Source organism: Pipra filicauda, unplaced genomic scaffold, assembly GCF_003945595.2.
Source record: "Pipra filicauda isolate LSUMZ 115617 unplaced genomic scaffold, ASM394559v2 scaffold112_size3218982_pilon, whole genome shotgun sequence".
Lineage (NCBI taxonomy): Eukaryota > Metazoa > Chordata > Aves > Passeriformes > Pipridae > Pipra > Pipra filicauda.
This window is the reverse complement of record NW_024103574.1, coordinates 1,573,918-1,596,653: the sequence shown is the minus strand read 5'-3', so window position 1 is coordinate 1,596,653 and position 22,736 is coordinate 1,573,918. Positions and strand designations below refer to the sequence as shown.

At 36.5% G+C, this 22,736-nt stretch overlaps 1 protein-coding gene and 1 long non-coding RNA gene across 19 annotated transcripts in view; one reads left to right on the top strand and one right to left on the bottom strand.

Annotated features, from left to right (window-relative positions):
• LOC113983658 overlaps positions 1–22,736 on the bottom strand; it is a 69,549-nt gene that overhangs the window by 31,734 nt on the left and 15,079 nt on the right. For 2 of the 11 annotated variants that reach the window (XR_005564265.1, XR_005564260.1), the window contains exon 4: positions 6,134–6,467. The exons of 8 other annotated variants lie outside the window; for them this stretch is intronic. This is a non-coding gene — a long non-coding RNA (uncharacterized LOC113983658). Of the gene's footprint in view, positions 1–6,133; positions 6,468–11,186; positions 11,309–22,736 lie in introns of those variants that run through there. One more of the 11 variants, XR_003539176.2, reaches the window with a different exon arrangement.
• Positions 1–22,736, top strand: part of EVI5 (ecotropic viral integration site 5) — a 77,405-nt gene that overhangs the window by 43,961 nt on the left and 10,708 nt on the right. For all 8 annotated transcript variants that reach the window (XM_027712744.2, XM_039383132.1, XM_027712736.2 and 5 more), the window contains 2 exons: positions 2,974–3,069; positions 12,013–12,108. In XM_027712744.2, the coding sequence (XP_027568545.1) occupies positions 2,974–3,069; positions 12,013–12,108 (192 nt within the window). The remainder of the gene's footprint in view (positions 1–2,973; positions 3,070–12,012; positions 12,109–22,736) is intronic.

Sequence of the window (22,736 nt, the reverse complement as noted above, 5' to 3'; positions counted from 1 at the left end):
AATATACATGTGCATTTTAGTCTTGTCTGCTGTTGTTGGACAGAATTGTGTCTTAACTGAGAAGCGTAAATCATAAAACCAAAATTCTTTTTACTGATTTTGGCAACATCATCTTGAATTTACCATCTCACAAAAATCACTTGAGGTTTTGACAGAGCTGCTTCTTTGTGGTCCCACAAAGATAAACTTTAAAGTGTGGTTCTACTCAGAAAAGTGTCTGTGTGTAATATAAAAAGACACTCCGAGACAACAGACACTTTTAGGTTTTCATTTTCTTGCTGTCTTGCCAATTCCATTTGTTTCTAGTTGAACCTGAATCAAAAGTGCAATGAAGAGGTAACTTCTACTGACTACTCAAACTCCATCACAAACTTTTGGGTAAAAAGCCACTGAATCTTAATTAGAAGAAATTGCTTCTACTGACTGTCTTGTTTGCCATAATCATTGGGTTCCTAAGTGCTATTTTTTTAATGCTGAGATTATTCTTACTGATTTTTTTTTTTTTTTTTTATATTCTCAATCTTGGTGATATGTCTTTTTCATATAACCTGTAACTTCTTTGTTTGATACTGAAGGTGCTCATTAAGCATTAAGAGATTGAGGATTAGAGTGTGTAGTCAATATTCTGGTTTTATGTTGACTATAAGAGAATAATATGTTTTTAACCTGACTAATGTGTTTGTATACATAACTATTCTCACTAGGATAATTTGCTTGTAAAGCTCTGTTCTAACATGGGCTAGAGAAAAGTGTGACAGTAATAGACAGAGCACCAGAGAATCTTGAGAGATTCTCTGAAAGTAGCAGTGGTCAATACCCAGTGAAGCAGTAGTACTGACATACACTGACATTAGATCCTGAAACTTGGTTTGTAGTTGATAGAAAAAAGATTACAATTTACACTGTAAGATGTTTTATGAGTTGATGTTTCTGATATAAAATGAAATATTGCCAATTTGATGCATATCCATTACCTAGATTTCTACTGCTTAACTGTGAGCTAGACAGTGACTTCTTGGGAAGAGACTTAGTAGAATACCATGTAGACTCCTGTACTGCTTAAATGCACAAGTGTTTTTGCTAAGTGTTTTTCAGATAATGTCATGGAGCAATACAGACAAATATTAAGTTTTTGTAGCACTAAATATATTTAAAAGTTCCACCTCCCATCTCTTTAAATCTAGCAAGTTTGTTATTCTCAATTCCATTAGTAACTGATGTTCGATTATTTTTTTTTTCTTCCTGTTGTTTCAAGTCATCTGAAATCACACTCTAGTTCTATTTTTGTCAGTACATCTTGGCTAGGTAGCAATATTTCTACTTCAAGAGGTGTCTCAGAAAAATATATATTTGGATTTTCAACTCCGCCCCCAGTTGTTCTATGCATAAAGGATTGCTACGTTATTTCAGTAGCTTGTATTTTTATTTTAAAAAATAACTTGAAATGCATAAGCAGAAGTTAACATTTTTGTAGCAAGTTGCATCTCATACCACCTGTAGGACAACTCTTTTCTGTCACTGGTGTGTACTGTTACATTTTTCCCTTTTGATCTGAGTACTGCTTCTACAGCAAGGACTCAATTTCAGATTGTTTCTTGAAACTCATCACTGATCTTTCTAATCAGTTTTGCTAAAGAATTTACAACATAAGATTTGTGCCCCCACCCCAGTCTTGTCCTTCCTACCACCATATCAAGGTCTGTGGTAATTGAGAACATGCTCTGTTTCAGAGATAAAGCATAAAGTGCCATCTAGAGCAACACTATTGACTCATCTCAGATACCAGAGTCTGTCCTTCAGCTTTCAGTTAAATACATGCAATCCTGTGGACTTGTCGGTTTGGCTTCATTTGAGTAATCATGCAACAGAATTTAGCAAGAATGGCTGAAATTTGGCTAGCACATGATGGATTTCTCTGAAATGGACTCCACTGATTACAAATACTGTTAACTGGATCCTATAGATGATATACCTCTGTTACAGTAATCTTTAAAAAAACCCCAAACAAATAGCATGTTTGCAAGTGGTTACTGAAATAAGCTTTGATATGTTCAATTTGGTCTCAACTATACTGTCTAACAAAGGAGGCTTGAGTACTGTTAGTTTGAAGCATACATTAAAATAAGTGAAATACTGGAACTGATTTACAGTAACTACAGTTTAGTTACACCAGTCTGCCATAAAAGCAGGTGTACCTGAGCCTAGTCTGTCTCTTCCCCAGTTATTTGCTCTCCAGCTGACAGTACTGCTCGCTCACTATCTAGCACTGCTTTCTCTCTGTGGCTGAAATATAGACTGCTGAAAATATAATAATAGTTGTTTTGTGCTCTGAAGTCTTGAGGACTTGCCTCATAAAACAGGAATAAGGGTGTTTCATGTTTCCTTCTCTCTTGTCCAAACTGCCTATCATTTATAGACACTTACAGGTTAAACTTACAGTGGGAGGCTGATTGTAGGTTATGTGCATTGGTATTTTATTCCAAGCTTTGTTGTGTACTGTGATTTAAGACAGCTGGACTAAATGAGGTTTAGAATATATTTACTTTTGTGGGGTTTTTTTTAATTTATTTTTTTAGACAAAGGAAATGATAAGTAACTCTTTTGTAGCTTTGCTGTTTCTTTATACATAAGGTCAAAGGTTGAAGCTGGTTTTTTATTATGTTGATGCTTTTTCTGAATTTACAATATAACATTTCTGGAAAACAAGACAGCTGTTTTCTGGACCTGAAAACTGATAACAGCAAGTTTTCAAAACTGCACAGATTTTTTTTTTAGATTATTATAGTTTAGAATTTATATTAGATGATTACACAATTCTAGGGGTTAAAATTAAATTTGAGTTCTTTGGAATAGTAGTAGTTCACACAGTAGTGCAGAGCAGTTTTCTCTTCTTATAATTTTGGGTAAAAGCAGTGCACAGTTGTTAATAGCTGAAACTGATATTTGTTCGCTTGCATCTCTGCCTTCTTTCAGAGCAAAGAAGAAGTGATGGCAGTTCGGCTCCGTGAGGCAGACCGCATTGCAGCTGTGGCAGAACTCCAGCAGCATATTGCTGAATTAGAAATCCAGGTAACAAGTGATGGCACTAAACATGTAACTTGATACTGATTAGTTTCTGTACTTCATGGGTTTTTTCTGCCTCCACTTTCTTTCCTCATTAACCTACTGAGAACACAAGGCACTGCTTTGCCAAGTAGGATAATGCTATATTGTTGAATTCCTGTTCAAGCAAAGCCTTAAATCTACCTTATGTGCATACTTGTGAGCTGTTAATAATTGCTTCTGTACTAGTACTGTGCTAATGGCAACACTCTTTTTAACTCTGACTTCTGTTTTGGTTTTTATTCTTGTAATTGGTACTTTTTACCAATGAACAGATGAGGCTGAAAACATCCTCTGTCCAAAAAAAGATGCTAACATTTTGATTTCAGCAAGCATTTTTTTCCTATGCTTACTCTTCTGCTATGACCAGTATGGGAGGATTTATTGTAGAACTCTTACTCCCTTTAAGTAAATCTTGAAACCAGAAATGTTTACTGCTACCACATCACTGTAGGATCTGAAGATGCATCCTTTGGCCTCTCTGTTGTTCCTCACACTTTCAGTTCCTTTTGGCGCTTTACTTGTCTCATGAACTTGAACAGAAATTACTGTTCCTTGTGTTTTCTTGGCTTGGAGAAATCATGATGTCTTACTGTAGTCTGGCCTTTCTATACTCATATACTGTTGTCTTTTCTGAATTCTGCTGCAAAGGTTTTCTTGATTATCATTCCCAGGTTACTAACTAGATACTCTCTAGTTTATCTTTTTAAAAAACTGGTATTGCTATTGTCTTTTCTTCCTCTGAAATCTTTCCTTTGAGGTGATGATTTCTCAGCTAGTTGTAGCTTTTTCATCTCTTTGTATTTGGAATGTACAAAAAAATTTCATTGAGCTTGCATAAAGAATTTTCATTGTATTTCCTTTAGTGCAGCAGGCATGAAATTTATTAAAAGAAAAAGCAATCATTTCTTTTAATCATATAATGCTTAGATAATGCTGTGATCAATACACTAGAAATACAGTAAACATTGCATATGAATCATTTATCATTTTTTAAGATAACAAAAGTGTAGCTGAATTTAGGTCAATCTTCTACTCATGTTAACGTTTTACTAAAAAAAAGGGGGGCGAAGTTTAGAGGTTACTTCAAACAATGTGATTTTGTAGGTAAGAAGTCAGTACTCATTTTGCATTATTTTTACTGTAGCACAGACTTCAAATGGCATCCTGCTTCCCTTATTTGACTGATACAGGTCTCCCAAAAAGTAGTCGAAATCTTATCAAATGGTGAATCCCCTAATGATCAGGGTTTTTTTCCTGGTAGCTGTCACACAATTAGAATTGTATTCATTTTGTAATGTCAATACATCTAACTGGGTTTTCTGTTGTTTGACTGATCAAACCATCCATGCTCCATCATTTAACAGCTCTCTCCTATTCCCTTTCCATATTTTGCTTAAGTTACAGATATAAGAATTGCATGCAGATTTTTATAATACCTGTTTCATGACTCTGGCTAATACGTTCAAAGATTACACTGCCCCTCTTTTGTTGTGATATTGCGCTGTCTCGTGTTCAGTTGGTTGTCCACATCACCTCTCCTTCCTCTTCACAAGAACTACTTTGTAGGATGCAACTTTTAGTTATGTTTTTATTATTCTAGGTTTTATGTTTCCTACTAAAGTGCATTTCAAGTCTCAATCTTAGTAAAATTCTGGATTTTCTTCACAAATGACAGTGGCTGTGCTTTCTTTGTACACAGTGTGGAGTATGAAATCATTCTGTGGCTGGAGTTCATGTTTCTCATTTGATGACTTTGCCCTGTTAGGTTTTTGGTGAACTACTGATCTCAAACTTAAACATGGAAGAAAACTTCAGTTGTCAAACACAGATTTTGAGTGTGAACCTTATCATATTTAAAACAAAAGAGATTTAGTAGAATTAAGTTCCTCTAATGTTAATGTATTTATTTCTGACACTGTAGACATGACCTGAAAGCCTTTTATTGGACTGTGATAGGTGGTGGTTTTTTTTTTAGGAGTCTAAGCAGATACTTTTGACCAGTGTGTTTTGCCAGCAAATATGAAACTTATGATCAAAACTTCCTTTTTGGGTACTCATGCTCAAAAGCCTTTGAAACACCTGCACCAAAAAAATAGTAATGGAGTTGGAAAGCCTGAACTCCCAAAGCTTGTAAACTGTAAACCATGCAATTGATAATAGAGCTTAAACAAATGCCACTTTTTAAGGAAATTGAAAATCTAAATAACTTCTTCCTCATTGGAGAAAAAGCTGCCTCTCATTATCTTCTGTTCAGCTTGTGGCTGCACTTGCTGTGACCCGATGTGAGGAGCAGAGAGCCTTTTAATCAGGACTTGCCTTAATGACTTGAAATGCAATATTTAATACCATAAATACACGTAGCCAGTCTTGGAGTGTAGGTGTCTGTCTTAAAGTAGAGATGCACAGAGCACCACAAATAGATCTGCTTGCTGTGTTATTTCAAAGCTGATAAAAATGAAGGGAGGAAGTTAACCTACCTCATAACCTTCCCTTTTTTTGAGCAGGGTGGAGCTTTTCTAAGAAGCTCTAGGGATTCATTGCCAGGTCCACATGGTCCATAGCAATGCTTAACCTGAATTGTGTGGTTTTCTTTTAAATGTTCATGTAGGTGTAGGTGCAAGACACTGGTGTTAAATTTGTAACAGAGTATCACTACTCCCACATAAGAACTGATCTGACGTTACACACACACAAATGCTAGATTTAAATCACAGTTTATGGGTCACTCTTAGTTTTGGTTAGTAATAACGGCAGAGAAGGAGAAGGAGAGAGAACTCTTATCATTCAACAGTAGATGTAATTCTGCAGCAAGTTGTCAGTTTATTATGATACTAGGAAGTTATTTTTTAATATATTCTAGATGCCATCTTATCTTGGCTGAGCATTCAGTTAAGGAGCTTTTAAATTTCTGTGTAAGTATATTGACGTGCAATGAGTTGTCCAATACATGACAGATATCCTTAGTCATTCCTTAGCAAAAATAACACAGAATTGAAGTATAACTGAAGTTTAACTTAGATGCACATACCTGTTCACACTTTGTAACTAAATGGCTCGTCCTGGTCAGGTTGCATGCACTCTGATTGTGGTTGTCCCACCCTTTTGTAAGGTGTAAAGACCCAGGGCTAAGGAATGGACATTGTCTCCTTCTATGTCTATTGTCAATTAGCAAAGATTCAGGTTTGCTTCCTCAGGAAGCTAGTCTAGTTTTCAGCTGAACTGGTCTGATAGCTTCAAACTGCAGCAAGCAAATATTTCTGGCCTATTAATTAGCAAGTGATCCTTCTGATCACTTATGGGCAGTCCTGTTGGTCCGTCAGTGGTGTTTTGGGTTTGGTTGGTTGGTTTTTTAAAGGCTTTCCCTGCAGTAGTTGAAAGAAGAACAGAAAAATTCAGGCAGGGTTAAATCAGTTGCAAGCTAGTGTCACTCAGCTGGTTTAGGGTACGGAGCATTAGGCCAGTGGAAGTGTAGGCGGGCCAAGGAAGCAGAGTGGGGCAGCTTAATCCCTCTCCCTCCATTTCTGTTCAGGCTGGTAACTTGTACTAGCCTCTTAAAATTATCCATGGCTGGTTTGGGTTGGCAGGTATAGAGCATACTTGTAATATAAAAAACTGGTGTTACATCTGAGTAATCTTAAAGCAAAAAATATCCATAAGAACTCATTCTTTCTTTTGTTAGGTTGGTCTGGACAGGCGGTAACATCACTTCCTCCTGCTGTGTTTCCTGGCAGATTCAGAGAATTTTGTCACATTTACCCTATCTCTAACCATGTCAAAGCTGCTTTGAGAGCAACTGTAAAGGAAATCCATGATTGTGCTAGTAATCTCCCCCACAGTTTAAACTTTTAGCACTATTTCGTTAGACTGAAGCCTTTCTATGACCTCTGTTTAATAACTTTTCCAAGTACTGACTGTTGAGTAAAGAAATTGTTTCCATCTTTTCAAATTACAGGAAACCTTTTTTTTGCTCTTATCAATAGTGGTGTGTGATGTTAGTGATGTGTTTTTGAAAGTATAGAATGAGTCACTGTAAAGTCACTGAAAGGACACTAGTTACCACATTTACCCTTCTGAATATACTTCATTTACATTTTTAATGCAGTATCTTTTGCCGCAGAGTAAGAATTTTAAAGTCTCCCCTGAAAAGAGGCTGAGACAAGGCGTTAACAAGTAAATATTTCTAAGTCAGAAAAAATCAAGGATGTTGGGGAAACATCCTATCTTCCAGCCATTTTTAGTAAAGATGGTACACTGTTATCTTAGGAACAGCAACTTTCCAGTGTGCCTGGAGTTCAACTGCCTATAAAACCATTTTTTTGTTTTTCTGTGTTTTTAAATTTACAGTTATTAAAGTGAAAACAATCCTAGATGTTTTCTTATGATTTAAAATGGCATATTTTCTCACTGATGTGTTTTTATTTTCCAACTCTGATGTGATAATTGAGTGTTTTATAAAACTTTGTCCTTTTGCTCCTCTTGGGATAAGACACCTGCAACTGAAATTTGATTACATTGATCTTCTGTGTCTTTCGTTGAGCAGCAAAAGCAGGCTTAAGTCCTCCAGTGTTTTTTGGGTGACTTCCAGTGATTTATTTATTTTTTGTCTAAACACTTTTTTTATCATGAGTACTAAACTTGATTTTGGGAGGGCATTATACAGTAATAGTTTTCAGTATTTTAAAATGGCATTCTTTGAAGCAGTCTGTCCCTGCACTCTTGTGTTGCCAGCTATACATGCTGGTCTGCTGATTGAGTCTGAAAGGTCTCCACATGTTTGGTAGTTCTCAGTAGGTATCAGGTGTTTGAGACTAACTGCTGCTTCTTTGGAAGATATTTTTCTCCTGGAAAGCCAGACAAAGGAGGATTCAAGTATGAGATGAAAACCATGATTCTCAGCTGATACTTTTTGGTGGGCAGAATTTTTCCTCATTCTAAGAAGGAAATTTTTGGAGTACAGATTTTTCTTCTCAGGAACTCTCAGTGTAACTCTTGTATGTACAGAAGTACAGTCACTAGTATTTCACAGCAGGATGAGAGAGGTGAGAGCTTCCAAAACTGTGAAGGGGCCTAAGTGAGTTCTGTTTTAGCAATGGGGTTTTACAATCTACAGAGCTCATTTCCTGCTTCGCTGCCCGTGCTGCTCCCACTATATACACAACCTCTGGGGCAGGGGATTGGATTGTGTTCTGCTGTGTACACTGTTAGAAGCACCTATCACCTGAGCAGAGGTGATACCTGGCTGACAGCGTGTTTGTTTTCATGATACGGGGTTTTCTCATGGTGGAGCTGGTCTGTTGGAAGAGACTGTAAGACTGGGAGGAGTTATTAATCCTCCAAAGCAGTGAAATTGAGATGAAGCATCTTTATTACAACATAACACCAACTGGCATTACTTTTCTAAAAACCTTTCTGGGAAGAGCAGATGGGCACTGCAGTGGTGCCAATATGCAGAAGCAGCACCCCAGTGGGTTGTGCATGTAGAGAGATTCGTTCACATATAACTGCAGGGTGTTTTAAACAAATTTCTAGATTCTAGAATTGGCTCTCTTTCATTATCTTGCAATTCTGTTAATACTCACACTTTGCTTATGACATGTTATCTGACTTTTTCTCTATATTTTAGTTTTAAATTTAAAATGGCTATTGTTTGCCTAGAGATCAGCTATTCTTAGTGTCATGACCTCTCCAAATACAACAGATTTTCTATAGTAGTGCTCCCCCTCAAAAAAAAACAACAAAAACCCAACAAACCAGCAACCCACATCCTATGTCTATAATTCTAGATTTTAAAACATAAAGCATGAAGAAATATTACTAATTGCTTATGCTATTTCCTTTTAAAAGGTGCGATGTTCATACCTTAAAGACTTCTAAATTTTCAGTGGAGTTGTTTTGAACCCATACAGTTGATTTGAGTGCTGTCCTCAAAAGTACAAAGCTGCTCAAGCACAGTAGTACAAAACTATTCAGGCATAGTATAAAAACAATGCAGAGTGAAATGTCCAGTTCCTACTAAAGTAAACGCTACAATAGGAAGCATTAAATGAAATTAAGTTGCATTAAAGCAATTTAATTTTTCTTATGTCAGTGGGACTGTCTAGTAACTAATGGTATCGCCTCACCTGGAGTACTGTGTGCAGTTCTGGGCCCCACTATTTCAGAAGGATGTGACGGTCCTTGAATGTGTCCAGACGAGGGCAATAAAGCTGGTGAAAGGGCTGTAAATAAAGCCCTGTGAGGAGTGGCTAAGGATGTTGGCCTTGTTTAGTTTGGAGAAAAGGGTGGCCATGGGTGGCCTCATTGCCCTATATAGCTTCCTGAGGCACTCTTATCCCTGGTATCCAGTGATAGGACACGTGGGAATGGTTCAAAGTTGCACTAGGAGAGTTCAGACTGGACATTAGGAAGCATTTCTTTACCAGAGAGTGGTCAAATGCTGGAACACGCTTCCTAGAGGTGGTTGATGCCCCAAGCCTGTCAGTGTTTGAGGCATGTGCACAATGCCCTTAAAAGGCTTTAACCAATTCAGCCCTGGATTGGTTGGGCAGTTGGATTAGATGGTCATTGTTAAGAATTATGTTAAGAGTTAAGAATTATGTAATATGGTGTTATCCAAGCTGAAGCTGCTCAAGCTTTGATTAAGCTACTCATGAAACATGAACATTAAATTATTTGTGCAGTTTCCATGTGTTGTTTGGAGCATGAGTGTCCTTGTGGTCTCTGGGGCTTTCACCATTCACAGTGACATACTAGCTGTGTTTTGTCACTATTCTATTGTCATCTAGAATTAAGATGTACAAGTGGGAATCTAACCTGCATGGGGGCAGAATATAGGGTTTGTTTTGCAGTTGTGGAGGTTTTCACGATCTCAAAATGCACATATACTGACCTTAAAAGATACCATACTCTCCTTAAAAGAGATTCTAGGATGATATTAAGATCACTTGATAAAAACAGTAAGAAATAAGTTTTTATGATAATCAGGAAGTAATAGATAATGTCATACAATGTAGGGTAATCTTGAGAAGCAAACCTAGAACTATAGAATTTTTCAGAAGAAGGTTTCTGTCTGAGTGAGAGATACTAACAGATAGTAGGGAAAGCTGTTAACACTGGGTTTGGTCACATTAAAAAGAACTGCCACGTTGAAGTTTTTCCTGACAACAATTTTTCTTTTCAAATTCTGTCAAGCCACCCTAATGAAAAAATACTGTTAAAGAATATTACTACTAAATTTAAGTTCCTCACATTAAAATTTGCCTTTGATTAACGAATGCTCATCAGAAGGTGGGAATTATTTGCATTAAGTTCAGGTTACTTTCTAACATGAAATGTCACTAGAAAGTGAAACAATTTGTCAGATCATGGTAATACTTTGTACTTGTATGGAAATGTATGTATTGATGAGAAATATTAATCTTTTCTCACAGTTTTAAAGAATGTTGGGTAACTTAATCATAATCTGACAGATAAAACTTTGAATTTTTTTTGTTCATCTAAAATATGTAAGTTTTCAGCTATCTATTTCTTATTTATTCTCTAAATTAGATGAATTTGGTAAACATTAAAATATATTTTAATGCTACAGTGTCTGGCCCCTACATGTTTTTTCAGTGGTTTGCTACTGCACCTGCATGAGTGCCTCTAGAAGGCAATGGCAGGATCAACTTAGTCTACTTTTCTTTTTTAAAATAAACTCTATCTTTTCTATTGCTCAGAGATGAACAGCAGCTGTGAAGAAGACTGATACCTTGCTCTTAATTTTTTCTATGTCATCCTTCCAATTTATCCACTGTAGACAGACTTGGTAGCTTTTAGAACATGAGCTTATTTAATTTGAAATATGTAATTTCTGTTGCAGCCAGTTAAAAGGATCAGCTTCTGATCTCTAGTGTTTTGAATGTTTCAAGAGGAAGTTACAGCATGACCTTTTTTAAAGCATGTTTGTAGAAAATGATATTGCAGGGTTCCGTTTTTTTTTTTTTTGTGCTAAATGCATTTTTGTGAATTGCCAGCTCTACAAAATCTGTAGTTCTGAAAGGAAAACTGAAACTTACTTGCCTTTCACTAAAAATGGGGATCTTGCAAGCCAGGTTTGTGCACAATATTCAGCTCCAGCTGACTGTATTAGAGTCAGTTCTTCCATGAGCAAATATACGTCAGATTATTTTGTAATATCTGCATTAACTTTACAGTGTTATTTCTGGAATAAAAAGTAACAATAAAATCACTTAAATATAATGAAAGTGTGTGATTCCCATATGGTATACACAAACAGCTTTCAGCTCTTTGTGCAGTGCCAAAACCAACCTGCTAAATGTTACTGCTTCTGCTGTTAGTTTATACTGACTTAACTTGGGAACACCTTTTTCATGTCCTCTTGTGCACCCAGTTTCAATGTAAGCTCAGCTGCTTATTACACTTCTGTTTTAAAAGGGCTATGACACCTATGTTCTATTTGTGCTAACACTTTGCTTTACTGCTGCTTTTTGATACTATAGTGTATAGTGACATAGTCATTCAGAGTAATATAAAGTAATTTTAACTATTTAGGACAGGAACTATTAATAATATTGATAATATTACGTGTGTGTGTGTGTGTGTGAATTGGGTTTACTAAAGCAAATATACAACCTCATGTACATAGGACATGAATTCCACCTGTGAAGCTGGTAATTCTTCATGCTCCTCCATAGAATCCTGCCTGTTAGTACTGAGAGAGTCAGCTTGGTCTGAGCCACTGTCACCTTTAGATACCTGCTGTAACTTCAACCAAATGAAAGTGCTCAATGGTGTCTGGGACTAGCTTCTGTTTGTGACAAAAATATGCAGACAGTTAAACTAAGATTTTTAATATAGTAGATCTTTGAATAATTTGAATATGATTCCTTTTTTTAACCAAAACAGAAAGAAGAAGGAAAAATTCAAGGGCAGCTTAATAAATCTGATTCTAACCAGTACATCAGAGAACTGAAAGATCAGATAGCTGAACTGCATCATGAGGTAAGTGATAAAATACTACAGTCTCTGATCACATGGACCTTTTGTCCTTTCACTTGTAGCAGGTTTTAGTTATTTAACACTTATTACATTTTCAGTACCTGATTTTACCCAAGTACATTATTTTAAATGAATGCAATAAAACTCTTATACGTGAATCTTTCCTTTACCCTGGGATGTAAAATAACAAAAAACTGCTTAGTTACATGATTTGATATTAAAGGAGATCAGCATTTATGTTCCACCTTGGTTTTTCTCCTTAATTTCATGAGTTGATGATGTTCGTGTTGCATTTACTGCATTTGGAGCTGTGTATATGAAAATAAGCCCCTTTATGCCTTTATTTGCTACAACTATTAAGGCTATTACAGTTAGAAACTAAACTGCATTTGTTTGAGTAGAAGAGTCCATGTGTAGATTTTCTGGTTCTTGCTCTTGCAAGGATGAATTTTATGTGGTACTATACTGAGATTGCTTAAAAAAAGAAAAGGATGCTTGCTTAATATCAGTTAACAGATTTGTAAGTTTTAAACTGCCAAAACCTTCAACCTATGAAATTTCTGCCTTCAAACTTCCTTACTCTAATAGTTGTAGTAACTTTCTGTTAGTTAAAAAGATCAGAAGGTCTTGAAACAGAGATGGCTTATGTAACTACCATCCTCACTGGCTCATTTCACTTCATCCTGCATTGTGAAGAAATGTCTTTACCTAACACTACACTGTGTGCAAAATGCCCAGTCATCTTTGCATTATAGTCTGCTTCTGTTTCAATAGCCTTCTAATACACAGCTCTGATAGTGTTGCTTAAAACCATAGTATCATAGAGCAATTCTGCTAATTGTTTGGTGCCTTTTTGCTTTTGTAAAATAAACACACACTTTCTTTAAGTGTAGATAGTGTTTTCATAACAATTTTAGTAGATTCAACCTTTTAGGATCAATCCCCTGAGAGCTGTAATACAGTTGAGGATCTCGGAATTCTGTCTATGCTATAGATTGCTATGCTGTAGATTGAGGATAGTCTCTAGGGCCGTCAGTCCAGCACCCTTTACCAATCATTAAGCTCACTTAAAAAACAGATTTAAAAATCAATAACCTGTCTTCTTCCGTTAAAGAACTCTAACTAGCTTGCTTTGTTCCTTATAAGAAAGTCACCTGCTGAATTCTCAGAAAGCCAGATATGTAGTGTATTTTTGCATTATGAACAAATAAGGCACTGTACTGGCTTTTTCTTCTGCTTGGTGTATGTTTAAAAGGTAAGAAACACTGCTGTGGGGGAAAGTGGAATTACTGTTGGAAAGCTGTTGCATAATTTTCTCAATACAATCATTTGTTATGTGCCTGGTGAGTAACTCAGTTGTCATGAAGGCAGACAATATTGTACATGTTTACTGTGTGTAAGTTAGTGTGAACAGGTTGGAATGAAGATAAGGTCCATTAGCTCACAGAACAATGATAATTCTTAGTAATACCAGTGATTCTTAAACAGTTCAGCCTAGACAAATCTTCATTAGCATTTCAATTTGACTGAAAGAAAATACCAGCTATGAAGAATAATGAATTTCAACAACAGCAGAGTTTGAGAAATTCCATGTAGAAGACCACTCCTCATCTAGATTTGTTTTTGTTGTGGCTTAATTTTTAATTTCCAAACTAGGTAAACACTACAGAAACAAAGTCATTCTAGGACACATAGAAACAGTAAGAAGAAATGGTCTGACTTGATAATCCTACAGGTCTTTTCTGACCTTCGTGGTTCCATGATTTTATGAAACTCTGTATGTAGTAGACATGTTCTACCCTGGCAGCATTCTGAATGTTTCCTTTCTTAAAGCCTGAAAGTCTTTGTTTACTAATGAGTTTTTTTTCCTTCCTCTCTTACTGTTATGTATCTATTTGTCTAGTTTTTAAATAAAAAATTAAGAGGGAAAGTAGTGTTTCCTGCAGTGTTTCCTCAAAAAGCAAAATCTGAGCAAAATGGCAACAGGAAGAGGCAAAAATGTTTGCCCTCAACTGGTAAATGTAAAGATTAGAATAATTTAGTCACTGCCAGTTCAACGACAACTTTAAATCTGCACTGAGGCACCTTCATATATACATCCATTAATGACTGTGTGCTTTGCTTTTTGGCTAGCTGCTTTTTGATTCTACTTCTGCAAAAGTTAAAAGACACGTTACACGTTTGCAAATTCATCTTCCTGAAGATAGGGTGATGGTGTATGTGACATGCTGACCACAACCTCCCAACTGGTTAGCATGTAAAAGGCACTGGAAATGGAACCGAGCTGACTGTATGATTACCTTCTAATATATTGTAGTTGTAACTTTAAACTGTTTCATCAGTGTTTGCAAGCCAGGGTAGTAGCCAGGGACAGGGCAAACCTAGAATATCAGTGAGGAACACCAAAAGGGACAGCAAAGAGAGAGTTGTTAGTACTGCCCAGCGACTAAAGCTGAATTCTCTCCACTAGAAGGTGGTGTGGGGGTGGGAGTTGGCTATGGCACAGGTGCAAAAGGCTGCTGCTGTAACTTCTCTTGACTTTTTAAGTGGAGAAGAGTTAGACCCTCAGAGTTCAGATATTTCTCTCAGCCGTTCTAGTGTGGTGACCTAAATCAGCCACGTATTGGAACTCTGCATATGATTTCAGATGATTAATCAATGGACTCAAATTACAAAGGGCAATTGGCTGGAAGTTTTTAAAAGTATGAACAAAATTTTTTAAAAAGAAATTTTTAATTTTGGTCATCTTTTTCAGAGCTCAAAATTTTGCATGTGTCTTAAATATAGTGCAGCTTGCAGCCTAAAGGATAAATTTCAGCTGCTTTTATTACTCATCCAGGAATAGTAATGCTACAGTCAGTCTTTAGTTAATATTATAAGAAGACTTACTTGAAGTAAATTCAAGTTGTGTTCCTGTTACTGAATAAAACTGCACATACTGGAAATTGGTAGTATGGCACCCAAAACTGAACCGATGAGGCACAAAGCTATGAAATGTACAGTGTAAATTAAATAGAAAAAGACAATGCCTTTTTTCTTCCCTTTCAAATAAAGTAAAATAACTATAAATGGAATTACTATATTGGATTTTTGGTCTGTTCTAACAATCTGCCTACCTGATTCCTTTTACACCTAACCAGAGGATTTCTGTGGGACAGTAAGCTAAACTGTATATTGGCTACTTCACAGTAGGTCTTAAACTTGTATTTTATGAACACTTCAGGAAAGCAAACAGACAATATTTTGAGCTTTGAGAACACTGTAACAAGAAGTTGCAGGCTTCTGCTCTACTAGATTCTCTAGACTTCTGTAAGCTTCTGGTTTAGTGGTGAACACATCAGTGTTGAGTTAATGGCTGGACTCTGATCTTAGAGGTCTTTTCCAGCCTTAACAATTCTGATTCCACGGACATTATCTTCGATCTACTTACATGCACCTCTTTCTTTGCACTAACCTGAACAACCAAATATGGGTCAGAATCTTAATACTGAGTGTAACATACAATGTTATGTAAAATAGTGAATTAATTCTTAAATTCCTCAGTGCAACCATAATTTCACTCAGAGATCAAATACATATAGATCAATTATTATTAACTTGCACTTTTAACTTTAGTAAATATATGTCAGGTTTTATGTTCATTCCCTAGAAAGTTACTGACAGCTATCCTTTAATCTTTTACACAACCTTTCAACATTCGAAGAACAACTGATGCATAAAGAAAGGATACTCAGACTGCAGTATTTCTAGTTAGCCAGTAGCTAATCCTTTGATAAGTTTTGTATATTTAGTGCTGTACTACCTTTTCTGCTTTGTTGGGCACAAAGTTGTTAGATGGTTGTGACTTATGACTTTATTGTTGAAGGTTGAAACTAGTGTGAAAACTTGAAATGTTGAGGATCATCACAAACAGGAAGTCATGATGTAAACTTGTTTTTAATATGCACTGGACTTGGATACTCTGTCTGCCTTTTCAGAAATTTGTGTCCAATTGCCATTTGTTCTTTTCATGAATTGAAATCTTTTCACCTAGCATTTTCTTTCTTCCTCCAATTCCCTTCCATTCTTAAAGCTATCTCTACAGTATTATCTTCCAGCTTAGTGGGATTTTAGCCTAAAATGCTTTCTCATTGTGCAGTCCCAACAGGCTACAGCTTCTGTGGAGCAACTTTTGTTACTCTTGCCAGTAAGTACGGAAGCTTGGTTGCCCTGTCTTTGGCACAGGAGAAACAAGGTCTAGTGAGCACTATATTCTGTCACTTGACTTTCCAGTTCATGTGTTTTGATCAATGTGACATAAATGACATGAGTATACAGACACTGCACGATTCATACTATGGTTATATATTCTCAGGCTGCACAAGGAGTGGTAATACTTCACAGAAGTTGCCTTTGATTAGACACCAAAATGATAAGTGAAAGCAACTTTTGTGGTACATTTTTACTGTTCAAGAACATATCCCATTCAGTAGGCAGTACTGAAGTAAAGCTGTTATCCTATGTGGAAATGAATACACTGGAAGTTTTGGACTGTTACGAGTTTCCACTAAGTAAATTTAAAAGTTTAAGAAAAAGTAAGATGAATCTCGAACAAGTTGTTACTCTTTTCAACACAAATCACATACTGAGGAAACAAGGAGAGGGTGTTCGTAGTTTTCCACTTTTTCCTTTTAATTCAAACTGAATGGAATTAAATGATTTATAAACTGCTGAAGTTCTGCATTTCGTGCACTACCCCTCTGTACGTGCAATCAGTTTATATATATTACCCAGCAGCTGGCTCTGCTTCCTGTTGGATGTTGCAAGGCTTGCATGTGTTACCTAGATTACAGGAGTGGTACAAAAGATTAGAATTGACGTGCTTACCCACAAACTACACTGGCAGACCACAAGACACCTTTGGAGACAAAAGCGAGTGGTTTCCAGTCTTTCAGACTTTGTGATTTAGGACTGAAGTGCTTAAGTTGTTTTACATGAAACTTTACAAAGTTTGTCATATTGTTAGCTGATTTTTGTGTCTCTCGGAATCTTTTAATGAGTTTGTTTTGCTCCTAAATTGCATTTTCTTATTTATACTACTACAGTATTTCAAATGGGGATTTGTTTTAAGCTTATGACGGTTTTCATATTAAAGGCTAAATTCTGCCTAACACTGAGGTCCACAAAAGCCTTTCAGTGCATTTTTCCATGAAGCTATGATTTGTCTGTGTATTGGGTATCTGTGTTAGAGGACAGCTTTATGAAGAGAAACACTTCCTTCACTTAGCACATTTTTCCTTAGGAAGCAGAAATATGGATGTTCAAAACAGCCTGTTTTTCAATTATACTATGGCATCTGTGCATCTGCAGGGACTATTCCACCTCCCACCCCTCCCCATGAATTTAGAGAGCTAACTGCTGGAATTTGGGAAGAACATTCTGGGAAACTTCATATTTTGCCTTTTTTCTGCAGGCATCTGCTATTGACCACTGTCAGAGACAGAATACAGAGCTAGTTTTCTCCTAGCCGTTTCTCTGTATTGAGATATGCTCTCGACAGCTAATTGTAATATTTTGAGAGGAAGCAAGGATGAGATTTTCTAATGTGCAAATCTTATGCATGTGTTTGGTATTTGAATGAAAACCAAAATCCTGATGTTAGTGTGGCACGCTGTTCCAACAGTTAGAAAACTGTCTGCAAACTAGCCCAGTTAACAATATTTCAGCTTGGCTGATGGAAAAGAATAACATGGCAAATTCCTTGGGGCATTATTATTCTGCCAAAATAATTTCTGAGGCATTTAAAAGGCTTTATAATAGTACCTTTAAGTGAAATTCTAGTGATTTAAATTCTTGCATATTGACAATGCAGAAAAGGGGGATTTTTTTAAAGGTATTTCCCATTTCAGTATCTGAAAACTTGATGGCTATTCAAAGAAGTAATGACCATTAGCTTACTACTCTTCCATTCCCACATACATAGAGTTTATCTAGGAATGGATGATATAGTATGTTTTAAGAACCTAATGCAGTCAGCAAGATTCTGATATAGGTGTTATCTCATGGTCTGATCATGCTCCTGGTGAGCTAACATTTTAAGATTGGCTTAATGAAAAAAGATATAAAAGTTGGAGATTAAATACTGTGCTTTTAAAAGATTTTGCTTGTGTAAATAAAATTCAAAACACTTTAAGTAATGACTTTGAGGATAAATAATGCATAAGTTGTGACCAAAGGAGTAACTGGTAATATGGCTGAATTAAGGATACATCTTGCAACCTGCATTAGCTTTCTAGGCTTTTTCACTGCTGAAACTAAAATGGAGAAGGGAAAGTAAACTGTAGCCCATCAGTGTGAAGGATTAAAAAAAACACCTATATGGGCCACGCAATAAAATACCTAAATAAAATTCAATGCACTACAGTACCAGGATGAAAGAATAAACCACATTAACAGTTCCTTTAATCTTAAATATCATAAATATATATGGTAGGTAAGCTGTGTTTAAAAGCTCTCATATTATGTCCTCTTTTTATTATTAGCTAATAACCTTATATCACTGTGGGACAGCGAGTGGTTCTGGTCCCTGGCACAGGGAACCCTCGGTCCAAGTTGTCCATTAGGAGTTGAGGGAATATCTTTACAAGCAGCTAAATGATGACTCCACATCAGTCATAGATGAGCACAAAGCTGTGATGCTCTTGTGACCCACTGGAATAGCACCAGATGGGTTGTCCACTTCCAGCAGCATTCCTAGCTCCTATTTCTCTCACAATCACAGCATCTGAGCTTGAAGATGGGATACCAGCGGGAAGCATTATTTCTTTCCTCTATTAATTTTATTATTTGGATTCCTTTCAGTCAAATTCAGTGCTTCCCAAATCAAATGTTCTCTTATCTGATGCACCACTAGACTGCATTCAGAAGCAGAGTAAGTAACTTGGAGTAAATAACATACCTTAGAATAATGGGGATATGAGGATTAACTGGGGAAAGGGAATTCTAGTTGCAGTTCAACCTACTAGAATTTTTTTCAAATTCTCTGGAGACAGAGGGTGATGGACAGTGGTGGTCAGATCATATGGGCAAATGAGAATGGGAGATCAGATTTATCACAGTTTAGGTACCTCAGAAACAGAAACAGGTAACACTTCTTTCATCAGAACTAAGGCAAGAATAGCAAGTCCAAAAAGGCCTAGTAATCTTCCTGTAATATTTGTTATTAGATATAATGCTCTTTCACTCAGTCTCTCAACAACTTATTTCCCCCTCTTTCTTCTCGAAGGAGCGTACTATTTCCTTTTCATGTAGTACAAGCACGTGTATTTGTCTCTTGGAAGCTGTCATTTTGCTTGCTTTCATAAAACCAACTAAGCTGCATGGGATTTATTTCAGTCAATTTTTACATTGTTTTCCCTCCACAGTTCTCAGTAGAACTATAATGTTGGTTAAAACTCCTGTATTAACTCTTGCAAAGCACTTGTTTCTCAATACAGAAGAGAATCACATTAACATCTTCTAATAGTATGTTTTACTAGACAAATGCTTTCAAAATATGTAGCTATCTATAAATGTTTTCTTACTTGATAAGAAGTGTTGTCTCTGAAAGGAAATATGTTAGCCCTCAGATTTACAGAGTAAGCATTTCAACTTGTGGTGGAAGTATTTATAGCACAATAAATCATGTGCTTTTCTTTTACCATATCTTGCAAGCACAGTTGGACAAGAGATGATCAGATTTTTCCCTCTCCACAAGTAAAATTCTTGCAAGGCTGCTGGACAGCTAAAAATGTAGTTGCTTTACTAGTTATGTGTCAAAGTTACAGAGCCTCCGTGCTGGCAGAGTCTGATTTAAGTGGTTGTGGTCAGTCTGAGGAACCTGTGATGTGATAAGATAGTGTTTGTGAGGTCATGTGGTTTGCAAACACCCAATCTAACGTAGCAGCTTTGTCTACACAGGATAGTTAAATATACACTCTATGCTTTAGAAAAGGGAATTGCTTTAGTCCTTTAGCTTAGTCCTTAGACTTAGGCTCAACTTGTCCTTGAGAGTCAGATGTTAAACTGGCTTGATAATGCCCAGATTGTTACAGAAGTGGAGGACTGATCAGATTGAGAGTCTTATCCAGTAACTTTCTCCAATTTAGTCCTGACTTTAATAAAGCAACTAGCTTTAGAAACTGTCTGGCTAAACTAAGCAATCAACAGTCAGAAGGAAGGCACAATGGAATCTCTCTGTATTTTATGAACTCGTTTGTTTAATTCAATTAACTTTGGGTGGTCATAGTGTAATTAACACAGTCATGTTACACTTGCCCAAAATGATACGATTGATTCCTTAGTGATGGTACTTCATTCCATGAATCTTTGGACACAAACTCCATCTTCATCTTTGCATGAGGTAAGGTTGATTCCTCTCCCTTCCCCCCAGTAACAACACCATCAACAAAATATTTTCCATCCCTTGTGAGGGTGAAGGAAACCTCTAAATGTGAAGAGTGTAACCAGGACACTGATGTAGTCTGTCCTCAAATGGAACATGTCTTTGTTTACTTGGATGAGGGACACATGATTCTTAACTGTTTCACCACCACTAGTGACAGATTAGATAAAATAAATGAAGATGGCTGATGGTTTTCACATTTTCCCCTTTTTTTTCCTGTGTCCTACTGCATTGAAGTTCCAGATCTGTCTTGCTGAGCAGTATAGGATTTCTTGATTGCACCATTAAAGATGAACATAGCTATATTGTGTCCTTCTTTAGAGTTTGTCTGGATTGCTAAAGCAAGTAAACCGATAATAGATAAAGTTATTTCACTGTCTTGGCAATAACGTTCTTGACTGTTGAAACTGTGTGACCTGTCTGCTGTACTGATTAGAGCTATGTCAGGGTCTGTTGTGTGTTTCTGCCTGTAAATTAAGTTCTTGGGGATTGAAAAGTGGAGGAATCGAGGAATTGAGGTTCTACTGGTTTATCTGAGTGGTTGTTCCTTGCAAAAATTAGGTGCTGTCTAGGTGAGAAGCACGCTGAAGAGAGGACTGCTATGTGTTAGCTTGTAATAGGTCTCTGTAAACTTATCTGAATATAAGTGAGGCAAACAGTGGAAATGTGGTAGAAACCCCTCCTAAAATTCTTTTATCACTTTGAGTGGCAGCCAGCACAAACGAAAGTAGTTTCTGCAGTCAGAGGCAAAAATGTTACTTAGTCCATTTAAAACTGCTGAGTTTAACTTGTGCTTTAAAAGGACAGAGTAAAAGTGTGAAATGATCATTTCCTGTAACTGTTGCCCGGAATGGGTATATTTTCAGTCTCTCTATCAGCCAGTACATTCTAGTTAATGCTGGAGGTTTCAGTAACATTTGTATTTACAGATGCATACTGTAGAGAGGCGCGCTGAGACTTAGGTATTTCCTTGGATATAATAACTGCAGTACATTCAGTATGATTATACTGCTGTTTTAAATTATTTTTGTTGTCGTGTCCTCACTGCAAATATACACTTCCATCAGAGCTTCTTATAGAGTTTCTAGGAACTTTCCATAAATAACTAGTAGGTAGGTGGAAGGAAAATTCCTAGGCCTGTAGCTTGGAACTTTCTTTGGAGTTGCATACAATCTCACTACAACAAACCTGTCAATCTTACAAAAATTCCATCAAGAAATAAAACCTGACTTATAATTGCCAAATACTAACTTTTTTTGAAACTAGTGTAAGAGTTGGGTATTCCTTAGCACTGTTGCTATTTCAATTGCATATTTGATACCTAACTTCAAAGTTTAACTTGATTACACAGCACTAGATCAAAACCAGATTCTTTAACCATATAGTGCAGTGATCAAAACGTCATGACCTCCCATTGATCGCTTTATTGGTTTCCTGTTCTGATTCACTGGAAACCTTCTGATCTGAACACTTGGTGGTGGTTTTAATCTTTGTCACGTTTACAATACAGCAGACTATGGTAAAACTGATACACAACACACATTTAACATCATATTTCCTTTTGGCTCAAGTGCTCTCCAAATAATAATGTTGAAAAAACCACTTTTTATAAAAACTTAAGTCAGGAAATATAAGAGTACATTCAGAGCAATAGGAAATAAATAGCTGGACAGCTGGAGCTGAGATAAATATTTCAGATATTTGAGATAAATATTTCAGGTTGTATACTAGTGTGTTATATACTAGTGTGTTACTCTTGATCATCCTTTTAAAAGTACGAGTTTCAAAAACTAAGGTAATACTTTCATTAAACAGGAGACTAGTAATTAATCACATACTTAATCTTGGATTCCAGAGAGTTAAAGATGAGTTGGGCAGATTCATCTAATGTTGTAGTACCTCATGACTGTTGCTTTTAAGCCTACTATAGATGGGGGAAAAAAGTCAGGCCAGTTTTTAACTGGCGTTTTTAACTTTTAGCAATAGCAGCCATATTTGCACAGCCAGAATAAGCAGCCTAGGCCTGTTCAGGTATTTATCATTGTCATTCACTGGTGTTCTGGCTCAGACCCACAGTAGGATTATCCAGCCTGGAGTTTACTACTTGCTCTGATTTCTGATTAGCTTTTGTTACCAGTTTCAAGGTGTTTTGCTGCAATTGCTCTAAGAAGTGGATAGATAATACTGCAACAATATTAGATTGGATTTA